Source organism: Contarinia nasturtii, unplaced genomic scaffold, assembly GCF_009176525.2.
Source record: "Contarinia nasturtii isolate CC-2019 unplaced genomic scaffold, AAFC_CNas_1.1 Cnas_scaffold_187, whole genome shotgun sequence".
In the NCBI taxonomy this organism is placed as follows: Eukaryota; Metazoa; Arthropoda; class Insecta; order Diptera; family Cecidomyiidae; genus Contarinia; species Contarinia nasturtii.
Window position 1 is genome coordinate 2406102 of NW_022197544.1, and position 16437 is coordinate 2422538.

General features: G+C 35.4%; 1 protein-coding gene across 1 annotated transcript; it reads left to right on the forward strand.

Annotated features, from left to right (window-relative positions):
- The first annotated feature begins 141 nt into the window (after positions 1-141).
- Positions 142-15241, forward strand: LOC116336844 (apolipophorins-like). The gene is made up of 13 exons (XM_031760997.1): positions 142-211; positions 629-731; positions 3844-3873; positions 4427-5544; positions 5629-6478; positions 6565-7267; positions 7374-10650; positions 10734-11948; positions 12010-12230; positions 12310-12739; positions 12831-12998; positions 13073-14485; positions 14563-15241. The coding sequence occupies exons 2-13, from the start codon at positions 656-658 to the stop codon at positions 14998-15000; spliced, it is 9939 nt and encodes a 3312-aa protein (XP_031616857.1). The 5' UTR covers positions 142-211; positions 629-655; the 3' UTR covers positions 15001-15241.
- Positions 15242-16437: the final 1196 nt, after the last annotated feature.

Here is a 16437-nt window from a genome sequence, read left to right on the forward strand (position 1 = left end):
TTTATCATTGTAAAATAGGAAAACAACAAATAACATTACTCAACATACAGATGTTTCATTATTGATAGCCAACGGAACGATACCAATACCAACGAAGACAAAAATATAGTATACACAATTACAAAAGATCAAATACAAAAAGGAGCGGCGAAGTATTTCAGTTTTCATTCCTTAAGCGCACATAAAACATCGACGACAAAATTTGATGAAAGTGAGTTCAAACGATGTATAAACGTTCTTTTTTTTGAATCTATTTTAATTTTAAAACGGTTTTCTGAAGAGGAAAAATCACGGCCGTTAGTGAAGAATCGTATTTTTTTTAATTTTTCGATTGATTCCCAAGTGTGAATCTTCATTCTGGTGGTGAAAATATAAAATCTATTTGATATTGTGTTTTCTTAAATTTCAGTGATTTTTGATTTGAATTAAATTTAAATAATTGTTTTTCAATTATTATTTTTGACACAATTGCTCAACATTTGTATCACAGTTTGTTATTTCTTTCGTTTCAAACTATTTTTAAATTCCGGCGATTTCTTTAAATGAATGATTTTTATGATTTTGTGTCATAATGAAATAGACAAATTGGTTTGATTATTGCATCTTTATCTTTTCCATCTCTTTTTAGGCAAATTAGGAAAGAAATTCGGCTACAATGCTAAAGTTTACATTATTTTTAATTAGTGTAGTTTTTTTCAACTGCATTTTTGCGGCGCCTCTAAGCAAACAGGGTAAGTTGATTTTTGTAATTTTCAAAATTTCGTCTAAACGTTGAAACATACATAACAGCAATTACTTTTACTCAACATATTTCATATTCTTTTATGGTATGCACTTAAATATCCAATGAAAAACTCCAAACCCAAAACGAATTAAAAGAGAATATGCCATAAAACATAAAATCATATTTTGTGGTAATTGAGATGGTATCGCTTCAATTGATGTGTCGTTGTTGTTAGTTTGCCGTGAATTTGACGAGTTCATATTGGAGAGATGTTATGTTATTATTTATTTGGTTGTTGGTTTCTTTCATCGGTGTCGTATGCGCTTGCAATGCTTTACACATGGCTGAGTGTATTTTCGGCGTGATTTATATATATATATATGTATAATGCACTGCTCTCTCCATACACGTTTCTTCACAGGTCCGATTTTTATATCCTAATATTTTAAATTCCAGGGGCGTCCACAGGATTTGGTCTAGGGGCAAGGCAAATAAAACAAAATGGGAAATTTTTCGAAAATATTTTTTTTATTGATTGTAACAAAAATTTGAAAGAAATTTGAAAAACAAAAAAAATATCTTCACTTTTTCGGTGAAAATCCCCAGCAAATTCTAATAACTTTCCTTCTTTGTTTATTTTTTATTTGTTATTGATTTTTTTTTTAAATCGAGGACATGGGTGCCGTTGCACCCCGTTTCAAACGAGAGAGTAGAGAATATATTGTCATCTGGAACAATCTCGATCATTCTATTTTGAAAAAAAAAAAAAATGAAACTCTTCTTTTGTTAATTTCGTTCCGTTCATTGTGTCGTATAGAAATTCAAATTGCTTTTGAATATCCAATGTCAGCTTTTAGGATATTTTCAAATGATGATCGCTCATTTTCAAGTGATATAAGTCAATTTTAAAGTTTCTAATTCGACTTTTGTAAAATGCATTCGGGTATTCAAACTAAAAAAATCCATGAACTTGAGTTTGTTGTATGAGCTTATTCTGTCCCGCCACAATGATTTTTTCTTATCACAAGTACGATAAGTTCGAGAACATTTTCGAAACAACTGGTCTGCTTTCAATCAGTTATTGCAAACCACCAAACCCGAAAAGGAAGCTGCACTGATAGCGAAAAAAAAAAACTCGTTGATATTTCATTGACCTCTAATTTTTTAAATAGAAGTTCAAAAAAAGTGGAATACAATGTACATTTCAAGTATTTGTTTTCTTAGTTTCTATCAGTTAGCTATGTCTCACACAAACTCGTGCGCACTAATATTTTATAACAACACACGGGTCATCAAGTTTTTTTTCATTAACACACTCTCTCCAGCAATGTAATCAGAATTTCGCTTGGCTGCAACATTAAAACCTTCGAACTTTGGCACCCATGTTTATCATTCATGTTTGCTCCGTATATATCAAACCAAGTGTGAGGGGGAGAGTGAGAAAAAATGTGTAGTCAAATCAAAAATTGATTACTACGACCGGGAGGTTGATTAGCATGAACAAACAAAAACACTCATGAATCGTTAACGGCAATAACATGCATATTGGAATGCAAAACAACAACAAAATCAAAATGAAAACGAGAGAAAATCAATTATTTGGAGAACAACAAAATTTATTATTTTTCCATTTGTTATCATTTTCTGATTGAATTCAGCTAATTAAGCATTTGAATAAAGCGATGAAATGTGCATTTTTTTTCTTTCTTTCACTTTAGTTGATTTAGATAAGCATTTTTTTCGAACTTTTTCTTTCACGTGCATATTCTAAACTATGTGTAACACACTACGGAAAATATATATTGAGCTGACTAATCAGCCCAGATGATACGAATTAGACAAAATTCAAGTGTACCAATGAGCTGTCGAATTCGTATCAACTGAGCTGATCAGTCAGCTCAATAAATTGTCTGATTTTTCTGTCAACTAAATTTGCCATCATAGTTCAATCAACTTTGCGACAAATGATAAGAGCATTCATTTGTTGAAAAGTATTTAGAATGGCCACATGGAAAAAAGTGATGATCGCTGATAATTCAATAATGATTGCCATACCAAAAGCATGCTCAATTCAAAGTTCGCGCTGATGTGGCGTTGTCGTATTCGTTGTCGTTGACACACCGTACATCGATCACATCAAAAATTATGAATTGAAATGAGAAAAATGTAACCGCTTTGCAATTGAAAAAAAGCCGCTCTTGATTTATCTTCGCACAATATTAAGCTTAAACCAGGCGATCATTAAATTGAAAACTATTTTTCCATTCATGATAAAAATCGGGTTGTTGAATAGTGTCAACAAATTGTTTACATCTTCGGGTAGTTCAACTATAGTATTATACTATATTATATATATATATATAATGAATAATTTCAATGTTTATCTCTTTGTGGTGTGAAATACGGGGCAACATTTCTAGACCCTTAGACAATCAAATATGATATAAATATAAAATTCGAATGAAAAACCGCAGGCAAATAAAGAACTTGCAATAGATTACAGTATGCATGCATACAAGATTACAATGCGATGATATACCTTTGAATTCCACTTGGAGATGAGCGGATATACACAATAATGAAATAAAAAAAAAACACAAGATAATAGCAATACACTTTGAAGCATAAAGCATTGTTTTTTTTGACGAAGAAAACGTCCTTAAATATCCAAAATAATTGATGTTAAAATAATAATATGCAATGCTTTCATTTCAATGCTTTCATGCAATTTTTTTCATTTAAACCACAATTTCACTTGTGATTATTGTTTCAAAAAAAAAAACATTCCCCCTTGTCTTGCTTTTGTTTTGATTGCTTTTTTGCTTATTCTGTTGACAAATTATGTTTCACAAAAATCACATGCTGGGGAGAAAAAAGAACGCCATGTAAATAGCGAAAGGGAAAGAGAAAAAAAAGTTGTCGTCAACAAGAGACAATGCAAGGAACGTAGAGGGAAAATTGATAAGTTTTGAATTATATTGTTTTCGAAAAATGAGACCTCCTTTCTTATTAATTTTCGAGATTGTGAACAACAAGAGAGAGAAAAACATACACAACATTTAATAACGAAAATCGCCTTTTGTGTTAATCTTTTGTTTTCTCTATATTTCATTTCAAAGGGAATGGATGCAAACAAGGTTGCCCATCAAGTGAGTATCATAAACAATTTATTTCTCTTTTTGGATTTTCTATATTAGAGTAAGAAAAAAAGCGTCCGATGGAAAAAAAGCGTGCGAACATGTTCAACTTTGTTCCAAATGCAATGAAAGAGACTTTCAAATGGTGGTGATTTTTCAGTTCTTTATCACAATGTGAATTACTTTTAAATTCGAAATTATCGGTTTCAATATTATTTTAATGAGAATTGTTTTGAATTACATAGATGAATTTCTTTTTTTGAATTTTCAATTCGAAAACCATTTGGAGAGAGTTTAATTGGGAGAAGAACACATTCTATCTTTAATAGAATGACCGAATGCCCCTTATTATTGCGCGATTTTAATTAAGGACTAGTGCCGTAGACAGAATTTTGTGAATGTCCCTGTTTTGGTTACACATACTCTTAAAACGACATTGACAATAGCTCGTCTCTTCTATGTATCATCGTTTCAATAAATTTTATTCTAATTGTTTTTTTTTTGTTTTCTTCTTTTTTTCTTCGTTCTGCCCCAATTCTATCGGACCCAAAATAAAAAATAACAGCAAGCAAAGGAAGCAAATTAAAATATCAACCCGGCCAAGTGTATAGCTATAACTTCGAAAGTACAGTATCGATTTCATTAACTGGAAATGATCCCCAAGATATTCAATTGCAAGTTCAGGGTACAGCTCATGTGCACGGCTATTCAAATTGCCAATATGGTTTGGATTTGAATGATGTAACATTGATTGGACCGGATAAGGCCAAGACAAAGTTCAATAGCAAATTACAATTATCGAAAATCGTACAATTCACATTATCCGACGATAAATTAGAATCGGAGATTTGCGCCAGCCCAGACGATTCCGATGTTTCGTTGAACATTAAACGAGCATTGATTTCATTGTTGCAATTGAATGATGGATCCGCTGAAGAAGTCGATGTTTTCGGTAAATGTCAAACAAACTATGCCGTCACAAAGAACGATGATGGTTCATATGTTGTTACCAAAACTCGTGACTTGAACTCATGCAGTCACCGTGAAAGCTTTGTCAATGGTATTATTACTGGTGTTTTCAATGAAAACAGCAACATAAAATCGACCCCATTATTGAACGGCGATTATACCAATGAAGTTCGTGTCAATCGTAACGGCATCGTTGAATCGTCTCAAGTTGTTGAAGATTATGTGTTGGTGCCGTTTTCAAATGGTGATGCCGGTGTTCGTGCACGTGTTGTCACATCATTTCGATTGAAAGACCAAAAACCAAATGGCGGTGAAACACTATCGGTTTCAGTACCACGGTCGTTGATCTATGAAAGCGTTAAAAAACCACAAGCCGTTAACTACAAAACCGCAAAAGAATCGCTGTTTGGCATTTGCAAAACATATGAACAACGTAAAAACACTGTTGGTGCTCAAGTTGCTGGCCAATTCACCGAAACCATTCGTTTGTTGCGCTACTTGAAAAAGGATGACATTTTACTATTGCATAAAGATGCAAGCAATCCAATTTGTCGCAAAGTATTTTTGGATGCTGTTTTCCGTGTTGCCAGCGCTGAGTCGATCAATGCAATCGCATCGCTATTGGAAAATAATAAAATTCACGAAAAACGTTTGGCCTATCTTTCATTCAATTTGGCTACATCGGTTAACAAGGAAACTATAAACATTTTGACGGTAAGTTCAAATTTCTTCTAATTCATTCACCGCAAATTGAAGACATCCATTTGATTTTTTTTTAAATTTGTAATAAACATGTAGAAATTGCTCGAAAAGGACGTTCTAAAAGAAGGTTATTTGAGCATTGGAAACTTAGTCAAAAAATACATACAACAAAATGGTAACGAAAATGATGCTGATCTCGTGAAATTACTTGATAAATTGGCCGATAAGTTGGGTAACTGCAAAAGCGCAAAACGTCACCAAGAAGATGTGATTGTTGCCATTTTGAAGGGATTACGTAGTGCTGAAGGTGTCACTGGATCACTTTTGGATAAATTGGTGAAATGTGCAAGTGAAGGTAATGCCGGGCGTGTTCGTGCCGCTGCCATTCAAGCATTTGCATCGGCCTCATGCGACAACAAAATCCAATCGGCTGCATTGAATCTCTTGAAAAATCGTAAAGACGATTCGGAATTCCGTATTGAAGCATATTTAGCTTTGGTCGATTGTTCATCACCAGAAATTGCCGATGAAGTATCAAAATTATTGGATGACGAACCTGTTTATCAAGTTGGCTCATTCATTGTTTCGCATTTGAAAAATTTACGTGCATCAACCGATTTGTACCGAGAAAAGGCACGTAACGATTTTGCTGATGTTACTGCATCGAAGAAATTCCCAAATGACATTCGTAAATTCTCATTTAATCATGAATTCTCCTATGAATTTGGATCGCTTGGTTTGGGCGGTAGCATTGACAGCAACGTCATTTACTCGCAAAAATCATTCACACCACGTTCACTTCGCACCAATTTAACCGGTGAATTGTTCGGCACAAGCTTCAACATTTTCGAACTGAGCGGACGTCAAGAGAACTTCGATTTGGTGTTGGAGCATTATTTTGGCCCCAAAGGATATTTCAACACATTGAACAAACAGGAGGCTCTGTGTAAGTTGTTTTGAACAAATGTCAAACAGAAAATAATAAATATAACGATAATTTATTTACCTTTTTTTTTTTTTTTTGAATCGCAGCTAAAATCCATGACTACGTTAGTGGTGGAGCATATCGTCCAAAACGTAGTATCGCCCAAGAGGCGGACAATTTCGGAAAAGATTATGTCGGTTCATCGGGTCGCGATGTTGATTTTGATTTTTCGGTGAAAATGTTCGGTTCGGAATTGTATTTCTTGAGTTTGGGTGACAATTTACCATCAGAAAGCAAAGATTTCACAAAAGAATTCGGTCGCTTATTGCAAAACTTCTTGAAAGATGCCAAAGAACGCAAAAAGAAACAATATGAAGTTCACTCGTTGTTCCTTGATGCTGAATTCTCATACCCAACCAGTTCCGGTTTTCCATTGAAGATTCAATCACAAGGTGCGGGTGCGTTCCGCTTGGAAGCTTCACTCAAGGCTGACTTTAAGGACATTCAAGCCAATCCAAAGAACACGAAATTCGCGGTCAGCGTTTCGCCAAGTTACAACGTTGAATTGAGTGGAATTATTAGCGTTGATGGCTATGAAGTAACGACCGGTGTAAAAGTTACCAGCAATGTGCACAGTGCAACTGGTGCCCAATTGTCATTCGAGCTATTGAATCAAGGCAAAGGTGTTGATGTTAAAGTCGATTTTCCACTTAAAAAACAAGAAATTCTCAGTTTTGATCATGATATCGTTTTTATCCAACAAAACTTGGGTCATCCAAGCATTATACACAATTTGAAATCGGCACAAAAGTAAGTTCGATTTAAATTCATATGCTTTTGAAATTATTTTTGTTTATAAATCATGTTAGCTGCAAATTGAAATGTTAAATTGTTTTGTTTTTTTTTCTGTTCACAGGAAAGATGTTAGCAATAACGAAGATTGTTTCGATCAATTCCAAAAATATTTGGGTGTAACCGTTTGCTATGAATTGAAATACAAAAAAGGCGAAAAATTGGTGAACAGTCGTTTGTTCCCATTGAATGGGCCAGTTCATGCATCGGCTTATATTGAAATTGAAAAACAATACCATTTTAATGCCGCGTATGACGATTCAATTCAACAAAAACGGACATTAGAATTGGTGTTCGATACACCCGAATCAGTAGACAAACGTAAAGTATCAGTTAAATTCGAAGGTGCCATTCAACCAAAGGCATACCTAAGCGCCGAAATTGTATCACCATACAAATCGGTAAACGCTGAAATCGGTGTCAATAATGACGACAAAGAATTGACCATCTATGGACAAGCCAACAGTGATGCCTTGCAATATTTGTTGAAATTCGGTTTCAAAAAGAGTGGATCAGGTACACGTCGTGAATACACACCAATCATTGAGTACAACAATCCAGAAGAAATTCCATACAAAGTGAGCGGAAAACTAATTGTCGATTCATCACAACCACCGAAGATGCGATACAATTTCGAAAAATTGACCATTGAGCCAGCACAAAGTGATGGAAAATTCGGTCCATTGGTGTTTGATGGATGGTTTGAACATGAAAAACTTGAACATTTTGAAACAGCTATGGATGTTAAATACAAGGATAATACGGCCAATATTAAAGGTAACGTTATTGCCAAAAACCAAGAATTGGATTTGGATTTGTCACTTTTGAGTGATGTTGCTGAATTTGCCAACGGTCGTGTGAAATTCCATTACAAACGTGGTCAAAAACAATGCAAAAACTCATTTGTATTTGTGTATGGCCGTGACTTGGAATCGACAACCAAACGCATTGAATTAACCACCGACTATGAATTCGAGAAAAAGGACGATAAATACGTTAGCATTGCTGGCAAAAACACGCTCATCATTTCACCAATTCCAATCAAGCTTGTGCTTAACGGTGGATACCGTGCGGGACATTTTGACTACGAATTTATTGGTGGCTATGCCCAAAATGAAGTATCATCAAAATTGAATGCTGATGTTAACAAGAAGAGCAAAGGCGATTGGAATATTAAAATCAATGGAGCCGTGAATAATCACAATATTGAACTGGTATCATCACGTGACATCGATGATGCGGCTCAACGATCGGTCGTTAAAAATGAATTGAAATCAAGTGGCGGAGCCAGTGTTTCTGTCAACGCAAAATTCGATAATCATTTCAGCACTCAAAAGATTGATTTTGCTGCCGACGGTGTTGTTGTAGTTGGACGTGGACAAAAACCATTGAAATTGGACTTTAAATTTTTGCTCAATCCAAAGTCTGCTCAAAGTAACGGAAAATTGCTGGCCGACAATGCAGAAGTCTTTTCATTTAATGCCGTTCTCAATCGTAATGAAGGCAATGTCAACAATCCAACCACCGCAAAATTGGAAATCAGTGTACCAGATTTTGTATCGGCTCACGGTGATTACAATTCGGTGAAAGGTAAAGGTAAATCGGAATTCATTGTAACATTCCAGAAATTCGATCGTAAAGTTAAAGTTGTCACCAATTACGAAGTTGGCACCAATAAATTCGATTTGCTTAACGATTTCTACTACAATTTTGAAAAGGATAATTCGCGTCACATTGCATTCGAGACAAAGAATAAATATGCAAGCAATTCATTCGACAGCGTCAACGAAGTCGATATTAACGGCGAGAAATTCCATTTTGCAATCGATGGAAGCAAAACCGGTAACTTTAAGAATGGAAAACAAAATGGTAAATTTACATTGCGTTTGCCAACGGAACGTGAAATTGTTGGTACATTGGATCGTCAAGTAGATTATACATCAGCAAAAGCAACCGCATACGGTGTCGCTAAGATTACCGACACCATTGCACAGGGTGGACGCAAACAACGTTCCATTGAATTCAGTCGCACATTGAAAGATGGAGACCGCGAAAAACGATTGTTTGATGTTTACCATAAGCTTACACTCACCGATTTTGATGCAAAATCAATTGTTGTCGATACACATTTCAATCATTTGCCAAAAGGTAGTTACAAATCAGCTTTGGCCAATGTTAAAGTCAGTGGCTCTGTTCCACATCCAATTGAACTAAACGTTGGCATTGATGAATACTGTGCCATCCATGCTATTTACAATGCAAACTTTAAATACGGTAATGCTGGTGCGGTACAATTAAATGGTGACTATTATGTGGGTGAACCGGGTAAAAAACCAAACACATTCAAATTAACGGGTCAAGTGTCGGTGCCACAAAGTAAATTGAAACAATTGTCATTCGATACACGCGGTAGCTTCAAATGTCCAGAGAAAAAAGATGCAAACGGTCAATTCGAATATGAATTCAAATTCAACAGCAAATTGAATGAAAAGAATGTTGACATCAATACCAATGGTAAATTCGGTAAAGCAAATGGTGATTTATCGCTCAATGTAAAACTGCCCGAAACCGATTCAGTCGCTCTTGATTTGGACTACAGCTATGACCGAAATGCGGAACAAAAATCACATCACGGTGTCGGAAATATTCAGGTGCGTTATGGTAATGGTAAAAACATCAAATTCTCTGGAGATGGTAAAGTGGTTGAGCATAAGGAAATCTCCTATCACAGTTCAATAAATACATCATATGAAAAGGCCAAGAGCTTTGATGTTTCATTCAAAATAGTCAAAAAGGAGGAGGATGCCTATCAAACGGAAGCTGAATTGAAGATCGATGACAAAAAATACAAACTTTCAAATGTTGTTGTTGCTTCACACTTGAGCCCATCGTTCACTCTTGATGTTTATTATCCACAAGAAAAACACTCACAGGTCGCTGTTGCTGTAAGCCGTATTGCTGATCGCAAACATAAATTGAGCGTACGCTTGGTTAATATCAAAAGCTTCCAATTGAGTGGTGACGTTGAATTGTCTTATCAGAGCGTTGAGAACTTTGGATTGATCGTTGATTTGGATTCGGCCGTATTGAAAGCAAATAAATTGCACATTGACATTCATTCAAAACAAAGTGGCAATAACAAAGGTATCGAATTCAGTGCAACTGAACAAAATAAAAACATTATTAGCGGAACGGCCGATTATTCGGTGAAACAAGAAAAAGGAAAGAGCACTATTGAAGGCAAAGGCAATGTTAACTGGTATGATAAATCAAGCGCACTCACCTTCCAATTTGTACGCAGCACATTCAATCAAGCTGAAAACAATGAAACCGGATTTAGTGTAAGTATCTTAATTCTACATCCATTTTTTGTTTGTTCTTATAAATAATTATTGATTGTAATCGTTGGATCTCTTCAATCTAGTTGGTGTTCAACGGTCAAATTGGTCCAAAGAATGTTCAAGCCGAATTGAAAGCCACCAACCGAGAATTCCATTTGCAACAAACGATTTGTGAATCGGACAAACCATGCGTTCACTTAAAGGTTACATCGATTTTAAGCGATGTTGATTGGAAACATTTCACTCACAATTTATTGGTTACATTTAATTTGCGTTCACTTGGTTTTCCTCATGAATTCAACTTGAAGGCAGATACCAAACGTGATGGATACTTCATTGAGCATACATTTGATACACAAATCCAATCGGCCGATCAAAATAAATATCAATTCAATGCATTCGTTAAACCAACAACGGCCGGTATTGTGCTTAGCATTCCAAAGCGAACGGCTGCTGTTGAAGCAACATTTGCTTATCCAAAAGAATTCATCGGTGTCTATCAAGCAACTATCACCAGCTACTTGGATAAGAAAAACAATCCAAGCAAACATAGTACAATCGGTTTCAAGGGTGAACTTAAACGTCCCGGCAAAATGGTATTCATTGCAACCGGTGCTTTAGTCGCCAGTCATCCATCGGTTAAAGAATTGAAAATTAGCGGTGAATCCGAATTCAGTGCTGATAAACGTTTGATTAGCGGTAGTCTTACATTTGACGTATTTAAAAACACAAATCAAGCTATTGTTGTTTCTGCCAAGTATGCCAATACCGATTCGTCATCAAAAGGATTCAATCTTACATCGGAATTATCATTGAAGAGTCAAGGACTTGGCTTGAACTATGTATTCCGCGAGAATGCTGGTGTTAGCTTTGGTCGTCGTGCAGTCTCATATACATATGAATTCCGTGGCCCAACATCAAAAGAACGGTTCGGCGTTTACTTGGTCGGCGATCCAAAGAAGGTTGATTTCAGCATTGTTTCATTCGACGAAGAATTGGTGAAAGGTAGCGGTGAAGTGGATGTTGCCAAAAAGACAGCATCGATTCAATCAACCTATAAACTATTGGGAACTGAACCAATTCATTCGCATGCCACCGCCTCATTGAATGCTTTCAATGCAAATATCAAACAAGGAAATTTCTTCTCAATTCAAGCCGATGCTGTTGCTGCCAAAGCATTGAGCTTCAAGGCAATTGGAAATCAAAAAACACTATTGAACCTCAATGTCGCATTGGATCAAGCTAACTTTTTGTCAACCAACTATGATGTGAATGACAAAGAACTCAAAGAATTCTTGGTAAGTGAAAATGAAGCGAAGTTTTTAAAGGAAAAAAAATTGATTTTTGTTTGACTTACAGAAAAGTACTAGAGCCAAGCTTGCCGGAGATGCAAAACAAGCTCGTAATGAATTCGAATCACGTATTAACCAAGCCAAAAACTCATTGACCGCACAAGTGAACAGTGTCAAAGGAAATTTGCCCGATTTCTCGAAATTGAATGCCGACTACAAAGAAGAATTCGAAAACTTCAGCAATGACCTGTTGGCCGACAAATCGATCAAAGAATTGGTTGATCTATTGTAAGTGTTTATGCAATTATAGTTATGCGAAAAGCATTTGCAAATACCAAACAAAATTAATTATTGATATAAATTTCAGCAAACAAACGTACGAAACTCTAAATAAAACTGTTGGCGAATTGTTGCGCACTTTGATCGAAAACTTCAAACAAGTCTCAAAAACAATTAACGAATTCTTCAAAGAATTGTATGATGGATTCAATGAACGTATTTTGCCATCGCTTAAAGAATCATACATTCACATTGAACAATCACTATCAAGTGTATTCGATGAACTGTTCAGCTCGCTCGCACATTTGTTGGAACGTTTAATTGAATCGCTCAAAAGATTCGAAGATGATTTCAAAACAATCGGAAAATCGGCCAGCGAATGGTCAAAGAAAGCCGGCAAAGTACTTGGTGAACAATGTTCAATTGTTCAACGTGAACTTGAAGACATTTACAAATTGATTGTCGATCATCTTAAATCGTTGCCAGGACTTGAAGTCATCAAGGAGAAATACAATGAAGTAAGTTGTTGATGAAGACAGTAGTTGTTGATTGGACATTTTCCATGCAAAAACAAATATTTAAGGGTAAATCGATTTCATTTTAAAATAGCTCGTGCAAAGAATACCGGTTAGCGATGCTGAAGAACTTAAGAAATTGGCTGAAAAACCATTGGCCATATTGAAAAAATGGCTTGAGTGGACACAAGAGCGATTACAATCATTGAGTGTTGATTCAGCTGACGATTACTATGGATTACCATTTGTATGGTTCCAGAAGGTAAGCAAACGATTTCATCTTTCATATTTAAATGCAAATCGTAAAAATTATGCCATTAAATGTGTCAATTACAGAATATACACTACTTCCCAAAACTCACCACCATGAAACTCAGCATTTTGAATTATGTCATGCATGAACCATTGCCGTCGCTTAAAGATGTATTGCTCACTTACCGTCCATACGCTTTCAATCCATTGTATTTGGTGCCACCATTCCCGATCGAAGGTCATGTTGTCGAAGGTGAACACCTGTTCACATTCAGCGGTGATCAATTGACATTGCCAGGCGCTACATGTAACTACGTACTTGCTAAGGATATTGTTGATGGTAACTTTACTGTTCTTGCTAAAATTGTTGACAAAAAATTGCAATCGATCAGCTTGGTTGACAAGAGCGGCGAATCAATTGAATTGGCTGCCAATGGAAAATTAACGGTTAATGATAAAGCAAACGAATTCCCAGTTCTTGAGAAATCATTGTACGCTTGGCGAACATATTACAGTGCAAGCTTGTATTCAACATACGGTGTTCAAGTTTTGTGCGCATTGGATTTGAAGGTGTGTCACATTACGGTCAACGGTTATTACTTTAGCAAATTGCGCGGTCTATTGGGCAACGGTGGTTACGAACAATACGATGCCAAATCGCTACCAAATGGAAAGATCTCAGATAGTTCTTCACAATTTGTCAATGCGTATAAATTGGTAAACTCATGCCCCGACGTAAGCATTGATGAACAACACAAGCATTCCGATGACGCCAAAAGTCCAGAATGTGAAAAAGTTTTCGGTTCATCATCATTGCGCTACGCAAGTTACATTCTTGATTCAAAACAATATTTCGAGGCTTGTGAACATGCTGTAAAGAGTGCAGCTAACAAACAACAAGCTGCCTGTAACGTTGGTTTCGGCTATGCTTCATACGCACGCTTGCAAAATGTTCCAGTCAGCATGCCAGGTGTTTGCCAAAAATGTGAGGTCATTGACGATAACAAAAGTGTAAAATCGTATGAAATCGGTGAACGCTACACGGTGGATAGTGGTAAAAAAGCTGATATTGTCTTTGTAGTCGATACGGCAATTGAATCAAAATCGCTTACCGATTTGGTGCAACATTTTATCACCGAATTGCGAAAACAATTGAAAAAAGAATACGACGCACATATCAGTGTGATTGGATACAAAAAGGGTGAGAAATATCTCAGCCATTATACAACCGATGGAAAATTGGACGTTTCAAATTTCCACTTGCCTAAGAACTCGGAATACATGCCTAAAGAAGAAAAAATTGTATCGCTCAACTGTAAATACATGGATCCAATCTTACAAACATTATACGATACAAGCATTAAGATTCAAGAAGAACTCAGTCTATTGGCCGATGGTCGTGCATTCCGCGAGGCTCTTAACTATCCATTCCGTTCAAATGCCCATCGATCAATTGTTGCCATTCGGTCAGACGTTCTACAACACTCATCGAATCCGGTAAGTTTCCAATTATTCATAAACATAATGAATAATGTCGTTTACTGATCATCATATTATATATATTCATTTACCAGATTAAATTGCTCGGCGCAAAGGCTGTCAATGAAATTGCCAAAGGAATGGGTATCAATCTTCATTTGCTTGCACCAACACCCGAATTGAAATTCAATAACAACAAAGAGGTTAACAATGTGGTTGGTTTCAGTGACAAACAAGTTTTGTATTTGCCAGGCCAGAAAAAACACAGTGCGGATCGTCAACATTTGCAATACGGTCTTGATTTGGGAATTGATATGGTTAGCGAAAATCATGGATACGCATTCAGTTTGACCAATTACAATGCACTCGATGCACCGAACCAAAAATCATTTGTGAAAATCGCCGCACAACATATTGCCCAACAAATCACTAAAACCGAAAGTGTTCACGAATGTGTTTGTATTCCTCACCATGGCCTCTTCCCACGGGAATATTGCCGTGAAACTGAAAGAAACATCAAAAATCGCAAATAGATAGACGAAGATTGATTTGTAATTTCTGAGAAAAAAAACAAAAGAAAAAATCTCAAAAAAATGCCTTTTAGTCAGATAAATTCATACAATTATTTTTTTGCCGATGTAACAATTAAATTTATTTTTTTTTCCTTTTCTCATCATTTTCTTTTTGTGTTTAAGTTCGCTTAGTGTCTCGTTTATAAAGACTATTGATGAAAATTGTAATTAAACAAAATCAATAAAATGAACAAAAATGTTATTTAGTTTTGGTTTAAATATCCGAAATTTGGCTCAAACTCCAAAATAAGAGAATTTGCGAATTCAAAATTCACATTTTCATGAACATTTTCTACAGAAATACATAGATTAATCATAGCATCTATAGATTATTGATGTCCGCATATTATTTGATCCGTTTCTTCCGAGGCTGTTTCAGTGGAGACTTGGGCATTTATTAACGTAGCGCATTTATCAGGATTTATTCCGTTAAACGGAATTCTATGAGTTGAGCCGTTGTCGTCATGCCATAAATAATATTCTGAGCAACTGAGCCAATAGAAACATTAATATGTTGCACCCAAGGAAGTAAATTTTTTGTACAAAATGCGAATGCTATATCATTAATTAAAACTCGAAAAAAACTTGATCAATTACGAATTATCTTTTTATTAAAGTATAAATTTGGCGTCCACGTGATTTGAAACATTTTAATTTTCAAACGATAATAAAAACCATTCATAACCATTTATTAAACTACCTTACCATATTCGTGTGTTCCGATGGTAATATTCCTGTTTTGCGCCTGAAAGCTATCTTTTATTCTGTATTCTGATCGCTTTAAATGGAAATCGATGCCTTTAAATTGCATTTATGGAATATAATCATAAATTAAAAATCAAGAAAAACATTCAAGTGGTCTATTTGCTTTTTTATTATATCAATCTTGGTACTATGCTGCTAATTGGCCTATTTTGTTTCCCTTCTACACCGTTAAATGAATCGATTAATTTGTTTTGAAATCTCTCTATCAACTAAATTCATATAATGAAATGGAATTTCTTAGAAAATCTACCGATATCCTAATGAACCTAAGCTATGTGTGTGTGTTATAGGCCATACAAATGAAAATCATGTTCCAAAAATACCTGGTGAAAAGGATTTCGATTAAATTTTGCTTGAATGTGATGTGAATGTGCACATTAAACCAGTCTCAAAAGTGTGAGAATGAAAAAATGGATAATCTAAGCTAAAAAGCCGTGTATAAAGGAAAAAAAGAAGATTGCAATGGCTTTGACACAGGGCACTAAATAGTATACTGAATGAAAAATGTTTTTTTTTTTATATATTTCAATATGTAAATTTATTATTATCAAGGAATTCAGGACATTATGAAATAAATAGCAAAACACATGCAGAAAAAAATGTGTCATTGTGGCGATTTTGTGACTTTTGGTC

What these genes read in the sequence shown, in the direction of transcription:
- LOC116336844 (XM_031760997.1), top strand. Translation starts at nt 656, where the DNA reads ATGCTAAAGTTTACATTATTTTTAATTAGTGTAGTTTTTTTCAACTGC. An exon ending in ACAATGAAACCGGATTTAGT is followed by an intron (nt 10,651 to 10,733) that starts GTAAGTATCTTA and finishes TCTTCAATCTAG; the next exon opens with TTGGTGTTCAACGGTCAAAT. An exon ending in TCAAGGAGAAATACAATGAA is followed by an intron (nt 12,740 to 12,830) that starts GTAAGTTGTTGA and finishes ATTTTAAAATAG; the next exon opens with CTCGTGCAAAGAATACCGGT.